This window comes from Rhinopithecus roxellana, chromosome 3 (assembly GCF_007565055.1).
Source record: "Rhinopithecus roxellana isolate Shanxi Qingling chromosome 3, ASM756505v1, whole genome shotgun sequence".
In the NCBI taxonomy this organism is placed as follows: Eukaryota; Metazoa; Chordata; class Mammalia; order Primates; family Cercopithecidae; genus Rhinopithecus; species Rhinopithecus roxellana.
Genome location: NC_044551.1, coordinates 149,372,249 through 149,388,511, shown reverse-complemented (window position 1 = coordinate 149,388,511; position 16,263 = coordinate 149,372,249). Strand labels below are relative to the sequence as shown.

Below are 16,263 nucleotides of genomic sequence, written 5' to 3'. Positions count from 1 at the left end.
AATACTACTAGGATTACAGGCATGAGCGACTGTGCCCAGCCCTAAAGAGGTCTTACAAATCAATAAGACCAATAATAGAAAAATGAGCAAAGAAAATTGGCAGATCCCAGATCACATACAAATGGCTTTAAAATACACAAAATGGTGTGTAGTCTCATTTATAATATATGCAATATAAATTAAGACAGATATTTTTACCTTTCAGATTTCAGAGATCCAAAAGTTGGATAATGCACGAGGCGTGGTGGCATGTGCCAGCAGCTTGCAGGGGACAGGCCCAGGAGCTGCTGGCCACAGCACTCATTCTGCAGAAGGGAAACTTGAGTCCCCAGAGGGCAGGGGTTGGTCCCAGCAAGACTGGTAGGCAAAGGGGATCACCCCAAGTCTCAGTGACACTGGGAACACTTACACACTCTGACCTGGACTAAGGCTGCCAGGATGGTCCATTGCACTTTAAAAGCTAAAGAGGCCAGGCACAGTGGTGTGCACCTGTAGTCCCAGCTACTGGGGAGGCGGAGGCAGGAGGGTCACTTGAGCCTGGGAGTTCAAATCCAGCCTGAGCAATACAGCAAGACCCTGCCTAAAAAAAGAGTTTGATAATGTACTGTGTTAGTGAGTGTATTAGTGCGATCTCACACTGCTGGAAATAAATACCTGATACTGGGTAATTAATACAAGAGGTTTAATTGGCTCATGGTTCTGCAGGCTGTACAGGAAACACAGGTTTCCACTTCTGAGGAGGCCTCAGGAAACTTACAATCATGGTGGAAGGCAAAGGGGAAGCAGGTACCTTTTACATGGCCAGAGCAGAAGCAAGAGAGGGGAGGGGTGGGTGCCACACACTTTTAAATGACCAGATCTCACTCATTATCATGACCAACAGGGATAGTGCTAAACCATTTATAATGAAACTGCCCCCATGATCCAATTGCCTCCCACTAGGACCCACCTTCAGTATTGAGGATTACAACCGAACATGAGATTTGGGTGGGGACACAGATCTAAACCATCTCAGTGCACTTGCATACATTTTTTATGGGAATGTAATTTGGTATAGCCTCTTTGTAAGTGATTTGACAATATCAATCAAAATAGAAAATTCATGTACCCTGTTACAGTTGTCTATTACCATGTAACAAACTACCCCCAAACTTAGTAGTTTGCACTTTTATAATTATTGTGTTCATGTTTTTGAGGGTCAGAAATTCAGGAAAAGCTAGGCTGAAGAATTCTTCTCTGATCAGTATGGTGTCAGTGGGGGTGGCTGACACTGCAGGATTTACTTTCAAGATGGCTTGGTTACTTGCCTGTCCGATGCCTAAGTGCTCCTTGGCCTCTCTTTCCCCTCTCTACACGCTATCTCATACGCTTGGCTTCTCCATATGGCTTGTATTTCTCATAGCTTAATGGTCTCAGAGTAGTTGCACTACCAAGAAGCAGGAAGTGGAAGCTACCAGGCCAGTTAAAGGCTATGTCCAGAACTAGCCCAGCATACCTTCTGCTACATTCTATTGGTCAAAGCAGTTACTATCACCCCTAAGCTCATATCCAAGGGGATGGAGAAATAGACCTCACCTCTTCTGGGTAGAGTAGTCGCAAAGTCACATTGTAGAAAAGCTTGGGAGGTGGAAAATTTTTTCGTGATTATCTTTGTAAAGTACAATCTACTACCTACACTTTAACCCACCAATTCAACTTTTAGAAATGTATCCTGTAAGTGGACTTACAAATGTGAGCAAAAATAAATGAACAAGGGTATTCATTACTAAAATAGTAATAGCAAAAGGCTGGATTAACCTAAATGTCCAATAATAGGGTTATTTAACCCAATTTATTTGTGCCCATACAATGGATAGCTATGTGCCTGTCTTAAAAAAAAACACCTATGAACTGACTTTGAATAAACTCTAAGATATACTTTCAAATGAAAAAAATAAAGGTGAAGTTTGGGCACAGTGGCTCATGCCTGTAATCCCAGCACTTTGGGAAGCCGAGGAGGGTGGATTACCTGAGGTCAGGGGTTCAGACCAGCCTGGTCAGGCAACACAGTGAAACCCCATCTCTACTAAAAATACAAAAATTAACCGGGTGTGGTGGCACACCCCTGTAATTCCAGCTACTTAGAAGGCTGAGACATGAGAATCGCTTGATCCCAGGAGGCGGAAGTTGCAGTGAACTGAGATTGTGCTATTGCACTCCAGCCTGGGTGACAGAGTGAGATTCTTACTTTAAAAAAAAAAAAAAAAAAAAAAAAATTGTTTTGGTAGAGACTGTGTCTCACTGTGTTGCCCAGTCTGGTCTTGAATTCCTGGCCTCAAGTGATCTTCCCACCTCAGCTTCCCAAAGTGCTGGGATTACAGGTGTGAGCCACTACACCCAGCTCCATCTCTATTAAAAAAAAAAAAAAAAAGGTACAAACAGAAAGAAATGTTTCTATAAGTAATGTACAATAAACCCCTGGAAATCATACATGAAACTAAGCCCTCATATGTGTTGGACTGTTGGGGACACACAGAGATGGGGAAGTCCTGATTGGAGTCTCACTGCTGCTACCATCTCATCTTTCCTGATCACTTCCTAGTTCTGCTCAATCTGAAGTCCAAATCCTGCTCTCCTAGGAAGGCTGCATTGGCATCCACAACATACAGTTCTTTACACTGGTCATGTTCACGTGACAGCATGGCCTTTGGAACCCGACATTAAGGGGTTAAGTTTTGCCTCTACTGCTTATTAGCTACCTGACCTTGACAAAGTAATGTCTCTAAGTTCCAGCTTTCTCACTTTTAAATGGGGTTATACTGATACCTACTTCTCAGGAGTAAGAAGGTTAAAAAGATACATAGAGCACTTAGCACAGTGCTTGGCACTAAAGAAGTGGTCTTTAGTATTCTACTCATCATCACATCACATTAACCATATCCAACAAAGAGAGTGGGCATCAAAGCAAGAAACCACAGGGACTTGTGAGGTGGGCAGTTGCTTTGCTTTGGTGTCATCAGTTCAGATTACAAGTGCCAAACTAATGTGGAGTGGAGGCCCACCACCTCTTCACCTGTCAGCTCCTTGATATAGGACCTGGCCAGGAACAGCAAGGTCTGTGGCTCTAATCCCAGCTAAACACAGCCATCTAAGGGTCTCTTCAAAAGAACTCTCCCAGGCCTGAGAAAGTGTTGAGATACTGAAGGGTGCAGACATCTTTCCTTATGTATTGGAAAAAGATGTGCATGTTTCCACCTTCTCTATGCACACTAGCCCCCCAACCACTATCACTAAGGGAGACTCCAGCTTTGTGGCAGTTTCTTCCCCCTTCTCCTCTCCAAGAGTCTCTGTGCTTTTGTAATAATGAGATAGGAAGTGTCAGTGCCCTCCAGCCAAAGACCACCACAAGCACACCTGTAGTTGAACAAGTTGGGTTCACCGCTTGTTGAAGTGAGGGAGGATGCGTAGCATGGGAAACCATGTGACCATCTCAGGAAGAGAGCATTAGAAAGGACTTATAGGATCTGGGTTTGTGTTAGTGGTTTTCAAGAGGGTTAAAGAAGCAGAACTTTCCTTTGTGCTGGATGCTGTCAGGAAGCAAGAGTAATTCTGTGATTGGGTATATTAATAAATCTTATCTGGAAAGAGGAACGATTAGAGTGAGGCTAAAGCTGCAATTGGTAAAGAAACAGCAGGTACTCACATTAACTAGGACAGCAGGCACTCACATTAGGTCATTTTTGTGACTTGGACAGTGTTCATGCTTTTTCTGTGTTAGATATGATTAGAGTGCTGTTGTTTTTGTCTTGATCCACCATAGTTAAAGAATGGCCCTATCTCATGTTGATGTCCTGTGAAATGGCTTATGTCCAATGGGATGACACTAAAGCCTTGCTGTGAATGTCAGGTCAAATTCTGGCAACACCAAGGTCCAGCTGGGGCTTTCAGATGTTAGGGACTACTTTTCTCTTTCTCAGAACAGAATAGGCTAAGAGAGACATGGGTAAGCAGGATTTCAGTTTTCTGGGGACTTGGGCGGAGAGTTGCTTAGTGTGTGCAAGAGGTGAGGGGTAGGTGGGTAGAGTGGGTTAATAAGAATCGCTCTGGACTGTGTCCCCATGGTCCCCAGCAGAGAGTTGCTATAGTGTGTGCAAGAGGTGAGGGGTAGGTGGGTGGAGTGGGTTAATAGTATTGTTCTGGACACTGTGTCCCCATAGTTTTCAAGAAATATAAGCAAAAAATGTAGGCTGAAAATTGCTTGAACCCGGGAGGTGGAGGTTTCAGTGAGCTGAGATTGGGCCACTGCACTCCAGCCTGGGCGACAGAGGGAGACTCTGTCTCAAAAACACAAAACACACAACAAAAGTCTTTCAAAGCCAAAAGGTTCTGAGGCACTGTCTTAAAGCCTAGAGCTCCAGCTGAAGCTGATGCCTGAGTCCCAGTGGTGTTGAAGAAGGAGCAGGGCCCAGAGGGCACCACTCTCAGAAGTCGGGCTCAGTTGTCTCCTGCCTCCAACCCCTAGAAGACCCAAGAGTTCCTCAGGCTCCCAGTGTCCCTAAGAAGTGGCAACCTTGACTCTTGGCAAGAGTTCAGAGTCCTGGTTATTAACACCAATAAACCTTTATTTGCCAAGGATACTACCATGGGAGGACACAGCCTCTGAGCCCAGCCCTGCTGATCCTGTGGAAGGGGGAGGGCAGCGGAGGACAAAGGCAGAGACTTGAGAGCCGGAGAGGCTCAGCAAAGGGCCCCCAGCCCCTCTCAGGAACGGAGCATTTGTTGGCAGAGTGGTATTTATAGGACAGAGTTTGGAAAGTAGGGGCAGGGGAGAGCCTGAGGACACAGCAAGGAGAACTCAGTGGCAGGTGCAGGCAGAGAGTTCTTTGGAAAATGGAGATCCTGGAAGGTGAGGGCCTCGAGCGCCAGTGTCCAGCTTTAGTGGGTATGCATACGTCCAGCTCCCTAAGGACCCACTCAGGACAGTTAAGGTGCACACAAGTACAGGGGCTTCCTCGTGCTCCGCCCCCCGCCCCCAACCCTGGTAGCAGGCTGGAGGGCCCCGACCATGCGGGGTAGTGGGAGAAATGGAAAGAAATGGAACAGGAACAGGAGACAAGAGCCCGTGGTGGGAGTCAAAGAGCTGGAAGCGTTTTGGAAATGGGGGTCTGGGGAAAGTTGATCAAGGGGCGAGTTACTCAGCAGGACAGGTGGGAGGCAAGAGGCCCTGGCAGCTCTGTTTTCTTGGCTGGGCTAGGAGAGGAAAGCGGGTAGCAGTCAGACAACTAAGGGCCCGCCCCGGACCTCCCTACCGAGGGAGGTGTCAGGCCCCCAGGGACCCGGCCCCCTCAGCATCACGGGCGCTGAGGATGCGCTGGAGGCCGGTGGGCGGTCGCGGTAGTCGCCCTCTCACCCCCTAGCTCAGGTTTCTCCGGCCTAGGGCAAGAGGCCTGTGGTCCGCGCGGGAACGCACTGTCCAGCTCTCGGGCCTGGAACTGGGCCGGCCCGCGGACGCTACCGAGAGGCGGCTGCTCCCGCCCCCGCGGCGGGACGTGGCGCCTCCCCTCCGGCCGCAGCCGGAGCCTGGAGGTGGGGTCGGAGTCGGAGCCCGGGGCTCTGATGTCACCGAGCGGCCGCTAGTGCCCAGGAGCTTGTCTCGGCTGGAGCCTCAGGTACGCGGCGGGGGCGGGGGAGCTGGCGGCGGGATCCGCTTCCCCGGGGAGGCCGGCAGGGCTGTGGGCACCGGACCAGGTGAGGAGCGGGTGGCGGGTCGCGAGGCATCCCGGGCGTCTTCAGTCGGGACATGTCCGGCTCGGCGCCGCGTCGGGTTGCGCGGGTGGAGTCGGACCCCAACGCGCCTCTCCCAGCCGCAGAGCTGTGGGGCGGAGACGCGGCCCCCTCTCAACTGGCGGGGAGGATCAGGGGCGCCGCCGGGGGTGCAGCTTGTGCCTGCTGGGTCGCCGCATGTGGCCCCAGCGTGCAGCGCGGTCTCCCTCCGCCACTCTCCGCTCCTGCCCTTTGTCGCCAAGCATCTGGAGAAGCCGAGTCGTTCCCTCCCAGGCTCGCGCTGTGCCCTGCGCGCGATCCTTCCCCATCGGTGAACCCAACCAGAAAGGCCGAGAAGTGCGCGGGGCTGAGGCCATCGGCTGTCGCGCAGCTCCGCGTGTCTCTGCTGCCCCCTGCGGCCGCGAGGGGCTGCGCGTCTCTCCCTGCCGTGCCTAGGCTCCCAGAGCTTGAACCCCAGGTAACCAGGTCTGTCCACGTCCGCGGCCACCTCTCCCCGCTTGTCACCAGCTTCCTGCATTTCCTGTGCATGGCACGGACCTTGGGTCTCCGGAGACTCTGCATCTGGGGTGCAGCGACCGATGAGCCTGTAAACCAGCCGCACACTCGGAGCGCGGATACTGCGTGGGGTGCGCTGTCAGCGCTAACAGGCTGGAGAATAGGGGGACGCTGGGAACAGGGAGAGCCGGTGAACTTCCCAGAATGTCCACCTAGCCAGACCTAGCCGCGGGTACTGGGGTTTGAGACGTGGTCCAGGACCCAGGAACTCAGTCTGACAGGGAGACAGCGCCTACACAGTGAGCCCAGTACTGAGGGGAGGACCCATCAGGAGGAGCGGCCTGGACAGCCCCTCCACAGAGAAGTCAGATGTCAGGTGGCCTTGAGGGAGGTATGATCTAAATCCTGATCATTCGTTGTATTTGAGGCTGTCCGTTCTCCTGTGCCTCCTTGGTCGCCTTACCTGGATCTGTTCCCATTGCCTTGGTGTGATTTTATCCACCAGAAACTGTCTTCAGCTATTTCCCCAGTAACCTCTAACTAAAAACCTGGGTCTTGCCTGGTCCACCCTCCCCTGCTGAACTCCAGAGCTACATCCCAACTGCTGCCAGACTTGTCACAGACACCATTAAGCCCAGACTGAAGGAGCACTGGCCCCCTTGACCATTCCCCAGCCCCAGCTCCTCCTTTCAGAATGGTGCCTCCACCTGCCAGACCCCTAGCTTTGAAGGCCAAACTCATCTTTGTCTCCTCTTCCTCTCTGACTCCTTCATTCAGGTGACAAGTATACATCAAATACCCACCCCAACTCACCCTCCCAGGACTCCAATCTGGTGGCTTTCTAGCGGGGAGTCCATGCTGCTCCCTCTGCTCTGGAGAGGCTTGGCAAAATGCCTGCAGAGCTTCTTCTCTGGACTCCCTTTCAACAGCAGGCACAGGCTTGGCAGCCTAGCCCAGTGCCACTGCCACTGAGGTGGGGACCCCTAAGATAGGGCTACCCCCAGCCACAGGGGCTGGCTGGACTGCAAGAGGCTCCCTGCAGCCAGACAAGCATGAAAATGCCTTGTGGTTTTGTGCCGAGCCCCCCACCCCCATCCCCACCCCCAAAACACACCAAAGCAGCTGGGCCCCCTCGGCATGGTAGGTTCTGCAAAGGATGCACTGTGAGCAGCCTGCATGAACATCAACCTGATAGGACCACCGATGCAAAAGCATCTTCAGCAAGTTGGAGTGAGTAAGGAAACAGATGTGTAGACACATTTTTATCACCCATTCAAGCTGTTTTTATTTGCTGAATTCAGAATCCTTTAACACAGTAACTCACAAATAAGATAGATTTTCATCGATTTTCAAGACCTCTTTTTTCAAGACCTGCAGCAAGCCAAAATGGGCACGATGGGTGGCGTGAGCTAGTGCTCCCAAGCTGAACTCAGAAAGAGTAGGAAGAGAAAGGGCTAATGTCTGAGCAGTCGGGTGGACTTCCTAGATGAGGTGACTGTCCTCCCAGGAGCTGCTACTGAGAGTAGTTTCTTGTCCTCCTAAAGTTTAGATGGAAATACTTTGCAAAAGAGGTCCCCAACCCTAAGTGTGAGGGCTAACTTCCTGGGCTTAGTAGGCATATACAGATGCCCCCAGGTGGGTGACATCAGGATGTTCTGGTTCTAGGTGTGCTGAGAACCTCTCCTGGGAATGTTGTAGGTACTGCCTTTCCCTTTTAGGAAACACCATATCCTCCTACCACTAACCCCTGTACTTGCCCTAACCAACAATCTGTAACATCCTGGACCTCAGGGACGTGGGTGGAGGGTGACTCTGAGCTCCAAATAGTGTCTAGGAGGCTCAAATAAGCCTGCTTTTTGGTCCTCAGCCTAGCCACAAACCACCCTACTCTGCATTCCCTACCAAGCAGCTCAGAGAACGCAGGCCAGCCCCTCAAAGTCTCCATAGTTCATAGGGAGCCCCAAACCTCAACATTGCCCTTTCCCAAGCCTCAAAATTGCTCTTACCCTGACCCAGGCACACCCACTCAACTCTTACCCTTGATTCCCATCCCAGGACCAGAAGGGATCGATTTCTGGTCAGACCTGCCCCAACCTGTGCTTGCCTGCTCTGTTTGTACCTCATATCGCATGAGGAACCTGGCCAATGTCTATGGTGGCAAGTGCTTAACCCATTCTGTCCTCTTCCCCAGAAAAGACTAATAGGGAGGGAAGAAGGGTGTGCAGAAGCTAAGGAGCTCTCTTCCTTCTCCACCAAGGCTACCCCTATATCTACTCCCTGCAAATCTGTTATTTCCCTTGACATTCAGCAAATATTTGGGGTTTTGTTTTGTTTTGTTTTGAGACGGAGTCTCACTCTGTTGCCAGGCTGGAGTGCAGTGGCGCGATCTTGGCTCACTACAACCTCCGCCTCCCAGGTTCAAGCAATTCTCCTGCCTCAGCCTCCCAAGTAGCTGGGACTACAGGCGTGTGCCACCACGCCCAGCTAATTTTTGGTATTTTTAGTAGAGATGGGGTTTCACCATGTTGGCCAGGATGGTCTTGATCTCTTAACCTAGTGATCCACCCACCTCAGCCTCTCAAAGCACTGGGATTATAAGTGTGAGCCACCGCACCCGGCCCAAATATTTGTTTAACATTGATTATATGCTAGGGACTCTGCTGGGCACTGAGAGTGCAGCAATGAAGAAGAGCAGGGCCTGTCCTCAGTAAGCTCCGGTGGGAATGGGAGGAGAGAATCAGAAGCAAGCCAACAGGGACAGTGTGGGGCGATGGGGGCAGCTCAGCACACTGCAGGGATCCCAAAAGGTGAGGAGACCTCTAAGCTGAGTCCTACAGGAGAAGCAAGAATAGAAGCAGGGCAGAGATGGGGGTCAGCCCATCATTCATAAACAAAAGGCAGAGTCTGAGAAGTGGGGACCAAATTATTTTGGAATCTGCCAATAGTGTGTGGGGAGGTAGGGGTGACTTTCCCGTAGTGGAGTGTGGGCTTCCTTGGAGGATTCAGGCTATTGCCAGGGCAGGAGGGATGGTAAACTGCCTTTCAGGAAGCTTGCTTCTAGGAAATTGATTCTGGCTGCAGTGAGCGTTGATGCAGGCCTGGATTCCAGGCAGGTTTCTGCCACTTCCCAGCTGTGTGGCCCTGGACAAATCATTTCCCCCCTCAAAATCTCATTGTCCTCGTCTGTAAAATGCAGACAGCAGTTGTGATGATCAAAATAAATATTTATATAAAGCATCTGGAACATAACAGGCACAGAGGGAGGGATGAAGGCTGTGAAGCCGCCTCTGCCCCTTGCCCTGGCTCTTCCCCCACCACTTCTTTTTTAGCTCCCCTGAGGTCTCAAGAGTGTTCTTGACCATTGTTTATCAGGGAAAGATCACATGAAGAAGCCAACAGAGCGGCCAGGAAGCAGCCTGGGTGGAACAGGGTTGGGGAGGAAAGGAACATGGGTGCGTTCTCAGCATTCCAGGAGGTCTCAGAGTAAAGGCTGCTTGTGGGCAAGGGGAGCCCGGCAGGGAATGAGCTGGTCCCAATTCCTTCCCCTGAGCTGGGCCCCCAACCTTCAGAGGTGCTCCCTGGGACTGGTCCTACTTCTTCTGCCACCTCTGATCCCAAGGTGACTCTGCCAAAAACTGGGGGACGCCAGCGCTTGTGACGGTGTGACCAGGGAGGGGAAGTGTAAGCGTCTGGCTGTCCCAGTCCTCACCCGGTGCTCCTCACTCAGCACCACATCTGTGTTTTCCCAGGACCTACGCAGCCAGCCAGCCTCAGCACTCATCTGCAGAGCCATGGAGGCGCTGGGTCCTGGGAGCAACCGCCCTTCTCCCGCCTCGTCCACTAGCGGCCTGGACCTGCGGCATCTGTCCGTGCGCGGGGACTCGGCCTATAGCTCTTTCTCCGCAGCCTCCAGTGGCCCCGAGCCGCGCACGCCATCGCCGGGGACAGACCTCCTTCCTTACCTAGACTGGGACTACGTGCGCGCGGTTTGTGGCGGCCTGGCCCCCGCCCCGCCCGACGCTGCCCTTTGTACATCCCCTCGGGCCCGGCCCGCGGTCGCCGCCCGCAGTGGGCCGCAGCCACCAGAGGTCCCGGGGACCCTGGGGCCACTGAACAGGCAGGCCACCCCGCTGCTGTACGCGCTGGCTGCGGAGGCGAAGGCCGCTGCGCGGGATGCTGAGCCACCCAGCCCGCCGGCCTCGAGGGCTGCCTACCGCCAGCGGCTGCAGGGCGCGCAGCGGCGAGTGCTACGAGCGACGTCGTTCCAGCGCAAGGAGCTCCGCATGAGCCTGCCTGCCCGCCTGCGACCCACTGTCCCAGCGCGGCCCCCGGCGACTCACCCGCGCTCCGCCTCGCTCAGCCACCCGGGCAGGGAGGGGGAGCCGGCGCGGTCCCGGGCTCCCGCGCCAGGAACTGCCGGCCGGGGTCCCCTAGCCAACCAGCAGCGGAAGTGGTGCTTCTCCGAGCCAAGAAAGCTGGATAGTGTGTGTCGGGGCGGTGGGCCGGCGGGGGAATGCCTGGGTGAGGCCTGCTGCAGCTCTGGCCTCCCGGGGCCTGAGCCCTTGGAGTTCCAGCATCCGGCGCTGGCTAAGTTTGATCACCAGGTCGCATGGCTGCCTGAGACGCAGCCCCAAGGCTCGACAGACCCGGACTCCGGGTCCTTGAAGCTTGGTGATGCCTACGGGCCCGCCAGTCGGAGTCGGAGCGCTTCGGGTGAAGTGTTGGGTTCCTGGGGAGGATCAGAAGGGACCATACCCATTGTCCAGGTATGGAAGTCAGGAAATGCAGGCTGGTAGGGGAAGCATCTGGGAAACAAAACTTGAGCCACATTTCAGTCGACTGTTCACCCTTCCAGGCTGTTCCCCAAGGAGCAGAAACCCCCAGACCATTGTTTCAGACCAAATTTTCCAGGTGAGAGACATAGACCACTCTGGACCAAGTTGGGGGGAGGCAGCTTGCATAGCTTTTGCCCAAAAAATGAAAGGGCTTCCTACCTAACCTCAGTCTGAGCCTTCTGGTTCTTTTGCAAACACCCTACTGTCTCCCTGGTGCAACACTGAGAGCTTCCTTCCTTTCACTGTGGTAACTACGGGGTCCCTGCCTCCAGGTTCTTGCCTCAGAAGGAGGCTGTGGTGGTGTATCCTGCAGAGGTACCCCAGAGCAGCCCTGCTGATGGTGAGCAGAGGATCTCAGAGACCTGCATTGTGCATGCCCGGCTTCCCTCCCTTCCTGATGAAGTGTTCCTAGAAGAGACCCCGCTGGTCAGAATGAGATCACCACCAGACCCCCATGCCTCCCAGGGGCCCCCAGCCAGGTAATTCCCTCTCGCTTCTAAGCATCATGAGGCACCCCCCTGACACATCTACAAAACGCTAGAGGGGTACGCTCTCCTAGCTGGAGTCCAGGTGATGGGGCAGGGGCAGATGGCCCTTGGAGGACACCATTTTTTTGTGGCTGGAGCTTTTTCTGATTCAGTGTCTTTTCTGCTTCCAGTGTCCATGCCTCTGACCAGCAGTATGGAACTGGCTTAGGCCAAAGAACTGGCCAGGATGCAGTCCCTCCAGAGTACCCGTTCCGTGAGTGTCCAGGAACCGCAGGGGCAGATGACTGCTGGCAGGGGGTGAATGGTTCTGTAGGTATTTCCAGGCCCACAAGCCACATCCCCACTGGGACTGCAAATGATAACATCTCAACTGTTGACCCCACTGGACTGACCACCAATCCCCCCACAGCTGCAGACAGAGACCTCCTCAAACCTCTCCCAGTCGATGCCTTGGGACTTTCAGGCAATGATACTCCAGGTCCCCCTCACAATATTGCCCTGGATAGGGGCACTGTCCAGCCTGGTTCCAGGCCCCCATGGCCCAGTCAGTGCCTCGGGGAACTGGTTCAGGAGCTGGCCAGATTAGATCCCTCTCTACTTGACCCTCTTGCTTCCCAGCCCAGCCCAGAGCCACCCCTGGGCCTGCTGGATGGGCTGATTCCTTTAGCAGAGGTCCGGGCTGCAATGCCGCCTGCCTGTGGGGAGGCTGGAGAGGAGGCTGCCAGTACTTTTGAGCCAGGGTAAGTGAGGGGTACCAGGGATTCTGGACGCTGAGCCCCTGAAGTCGGGGACAGGAAACCCAGGGAGCTCTGGCTTTGTTCCCAGGTCCTATCAGTTCAGCTTCACTCAGCTCCTGCCAGCTCCTCAGGAGGAGACAAGGCTTGAAAACCCTGCCACCCACCCTGTGCCTGACCAGCCATGTGGCCAGGGGCTCCTTGCACCAAACAACAGCATCCAGGGCAAGAAAGTGAGTGGAGAGGGGCCGGTGGAGGCTGGGGGTGGGTAGAAGCCCAGAGCCTGGACAGAGAAGTCGTGAGCCTGGCCCCAGCCTTGAGCCTTCCCTGCAGGTGGAGCTGGCCGCTCTCCTCCAAAAGATGCTTCAGGACCTTCACACGGAGCAGGAGCGGCTGCAGGGGGAGGCCCAAGCGTGGGCCAGGCGCCAAGCGGCTCTGGAGGCTGCAGTGCGCCAGGCCTGTGCCCCTCGGGAGCTGGAGCGGTTCAGCCGGTTCATGGCCGACCTAGAGCGCGTGCTTGGCCTCCTGCTGCTGCTGGGCAGTCGCCTGGCGCGCGTGCGCCGCGCCCTGGCCCGGGCGGCCTCAGCCAGCGACCCTGATGAGCAGGTAAAAGGGATTCAGGCTGCAAGGGATAGGGCAGTGAGGGGCCTGCTGTCTCCAGCTGAAACCATTCCGGGAGCGGCGGCGCCCTCGCCTGGCTCACGGCACCTCTTCCTGCGGCTCCAGGCCTCCCTGCTGCAGCGCCTCCGGCTACTGCAGCGGCAGGAGGAGGACGCCAAGGAGCTGAAGGACCACGTGGCGCGGCGCGAGCGGGCGGTGCGGGAGGTGCTGGTGCGAGCACTGCCGGTGGAGGAGCTGCGCGCCTATTGCGCCCTGCTGGCCGGCAAGGCCGCCGTCCTGGCCCAGCAGCGCAGCCTGGACGAGCGCATCCGCCTCCTTCAGGACCAACTGGACACCATCAGGGACGACCTTGGTCATCATCCCCCGTCTCCCAGCCCGGCCCGGCCCCCAGGGACCTGTCCTCCAGTTCAGCCGCCCTTCCCTCTTCTCCTTACCTAGTTATAGGTGGAGAGGGTGGGGAGCACCGCCCCTACCTCTCACCCACATAAGTGGGGTGATGCTGATTTATTCTCTGCTTTTCCCTTGAGGGACTGACTGGGGAGGACCCAGGCCAGGTCACTCTAAGATACTCCTCCAAAGTGTTCTCATGTGGCCTCGCGCAGGTCTTATGGCTTATGTGGTAATTAATTTATGGATCTTAAAAACTGCAGTGTTCCCCCATTTTGTGATGAGAGTGTGGGGCTGGCAGGGGTTGGTTGGAGGGAGGAGAGAAGATAGGGGAGCACTTAAGGTGCAAAACAGCCTATTTTTTCTTCAATAAAAATTGTTAAGAGAAGTGTGTGTGTCACCTTCAGTACAGCTGTGGGAGGAGTGAGAGGGGTCTTGTTTACACAGTCACCAGCCCTGGCTGACTAGAGCAGAATAGGGATTTGCTGGCAGAATATCAGTCAACCCTGCCAATGTCTAGTTAGCCTGGAGAACCTGGCTTGAAAACGGGAGGGACCAGGGGAATACTGGGTTTTCAGCTCCACTGTCACCAATATTTTCTAACTGTTACAGTGACTGTGTCACAGCCACAAAGGCCTAGGTCTGACTGGCTGAGTCTGGATTCCGTAGCTGGTTTCTAGCCAACATCCCAGCTTCAGTAGTGACAGTAGGAGTCCTGTCTCCTTTCAGGACTCAAGCTACTGAAATGGGCTCAGATGCTCTGCTGCCTAAATGCCCTGACAAATATTCAGTATACTTGAACATCTGGGGACATTCATTCCAAGACCCAGAAAGCACTGTCTTCTTCCAGTTATGTTATCAACACTGTTTATCCTCTCTTTCAGAGACCGCACTGGGTTAGCCAGGCCTGAGGCAGGCAGTCAAGGGTGGGAGCTGAAGGTGAGGGGTGGGAGACCTCAGTATCTTCCATGCTGGGACTAAGGACCTGGAGACATAGCAGTGGTTGTAATCTGAAGGTGGGCCATGGTTGGTAGTGGGAAGTTAGGGGCTGGAGTGGTATGACACATAGAACTCCTCAATTTGTGCATCCACCCCATGTATATAGAATCAAAGTTAGGTTCTCAGATATACACGTTGAAATCTGCTTCAGCCTTTGTAGCTACAAATGCTGGAAACAATGTTGTTCCACAAATATTCAGTGTATTTTTGGAAGCTGGGCACATTAAATGGCATGTTTATGTGCATTTAAATCCAACTGACCCCCAAGTGAGAAATCTCTGCTCCTGGGCTTGTTTTCTGATGCGTATTGTCATCAAGTGCAACTGGTTGGGGATTTTAAATGGTCATATTCATACCAAAAGCGTTTGTTATAACAGTTGTGCTATTGAGCACAGAACAATGCTCACATTATGCCCTTTTATAAAAAACACATGGGGCTCCTACTGAGGCCTTTGCGGGTTCTAACATTATGCTTTGCTTTGCCCCTTTGAACACAGTGGGCAGGGCCTCTGCTCCAAGGTCTTCAGCCTAGCAAACACACCCAGAGACATGTTCTGGATGGAAGCGATTAATTTCTGCCTTTTGCCCTGTACGGACCCTATTGCATTATTCCATTGTGGTATTCTTAGAAACAGCTATTTGGGAGGCTGAAGTAGGAGGATCAATGGAGTCTGGGAGGCGAAGGTTGCAGTGAGCCGAGATTGCGCCAATACACTCCAGCCCTCCAGCCTGGGTGACAGAGTGAGACCCCCGTCTCAAAAAATAGAAAAGAAAAGAAACACAGCCAACATATCCATTAAGCCAATGGGAATTGTGTATTTCAAACAAAGCACCCCCAGCTCGGCTGGGCGTGGGGAGCACGGGGGTGGGAGTAGGGGCATCTGCCATCTTCCCATTAAACTGGACTTTGGTTGTGTGCTGGGTTTTTCCACGGGGAAATAAATATGAGGCTTTTGTGCTCGTCCTTGCCAGATCAGGAGAACCCCCAAAATAAGGCCACACCTCCTGCAATGGACCTTCTATCTTCCCTCGGTCTTCTTGCCCCAGTTTTTCTCCCTTCCATATCGTTATTTCTCCAGAGGGCAAGAATGAGCGCACCATATTTGTTCTGTATCAGCACCACAGACCAAGACTTTGCGGGGACCAGAAGCCCGGTGAATTGACCCTTCAGGATACTGCCAGCAGATGGCGCTGTCCTCCTTATGGTGAAAGCTGGTACCTACGCTTCTCCATCCAACTTTTCCAACTACCAGGCCCTCTGGGCCAGCCACAGGGACTTTGACTTGCCCTGCTGAGCAGTTAAGCCCGAAAGCCTGGAGCTGAGCCTTTTGCTTCTTTCAGAAGGAAACTCTGACCAGCCAGGCAGGGAAAGGGTGGCTGTCTTTGCCACTGGGCCTGTGTTGGAAAGTTACTGGCCAATGAGAAGTGGGAGACAGGGCAGTCGCGGGGAGGGGTGTGGGGGAATTTAAACGGTACACTGATTAAATCATATCCCCCTAATATGGATTTGATCAGTGCACTTTTTGATCTCGAACATCAGTATTAAAAAAAAAAAAAAAAAAAAAAAGCCCTGCGTAGTCTCCCAGGGTGAGAAAGCGGGTTGCATGGGTCCCTATCGAGGTTTCTGCCCCCCACCTCCTTTAGCCGCCAGCGTTCCTGCCCCATCCTCCTTCCAGCAGCCTGCCGCGGTGCTCCGGGGCTTTTGGGGAGCGCAGGCTGCGGCTGGCATCGTTGCTGGGCAACAGGCAGCCCCGCGGCCGCCTCCCCCGCTCGCTTTTTCCGCCCCCGCTGCTCCTCCTAATGTGGATTTAATCAGTGTACTTTTTACCTTCAGGCTGTAAATTGGAAACGGAACAGGGAAGCCGTGTTCCGCGGTGCCCCAAACCGGCGCGCAGTCTGTCTTGAACATCCTGCTTGGCACAAAACGTGCCCCTGAGAGCG

At 53.7% G+C, this 16,263-nt stretch overlaps 1 protein-coding gene across 5 annotated transcripts; it reads left to right on the top strand.

Moving 5' to 3' along the window:
- Nucleotides 1-5,523: 5,523 nt before the first annotated feature.
- On the top strand, nt 5,524-13,711 carry SHROOM1 (shroom family member 1). Of its 5 annotated transcripts, none has more exons than XM_010359980.2 (8): nt 5,524-5,648; nt 10,008-11,024; nt 11,114-11,169; nt 11,366-11,572; nt 11,752-12,321; nt 12,407-12,548; nt 12,649-12,921; nt 13,042-13,711. In XM_010359980.2, exons 2-8 carry the CDS (start codon nt 10,050-10,052, stop codon nt 13,372-13,374), a joined length of 2,556 nt encoding a protein of 851 aa, XP_010358282.1. In that variant the 5' UTR covers nt 5,524-5,648; nt 10,008-10,049; the 3' UTR covers nt 13,375-13,711. The 5 variants fall into 5 exon arrangements, with proteins under 5 accessions (XP_010358282.1, XP_010358281.1, XP_010358280.1 ...); XM_010359979.1 differs by lacking the exon at nt 5,524-5,648 and adding an exon at nt 5,663-5,727; XM_010359978.2 differs by lacking the exon at nt 5,524-5,648 and adding an exon at nt 6,313-6,389.
- The last annotated feature ends 2,552 nt before the right edge of the window (nt 13,712-16,263 follow it).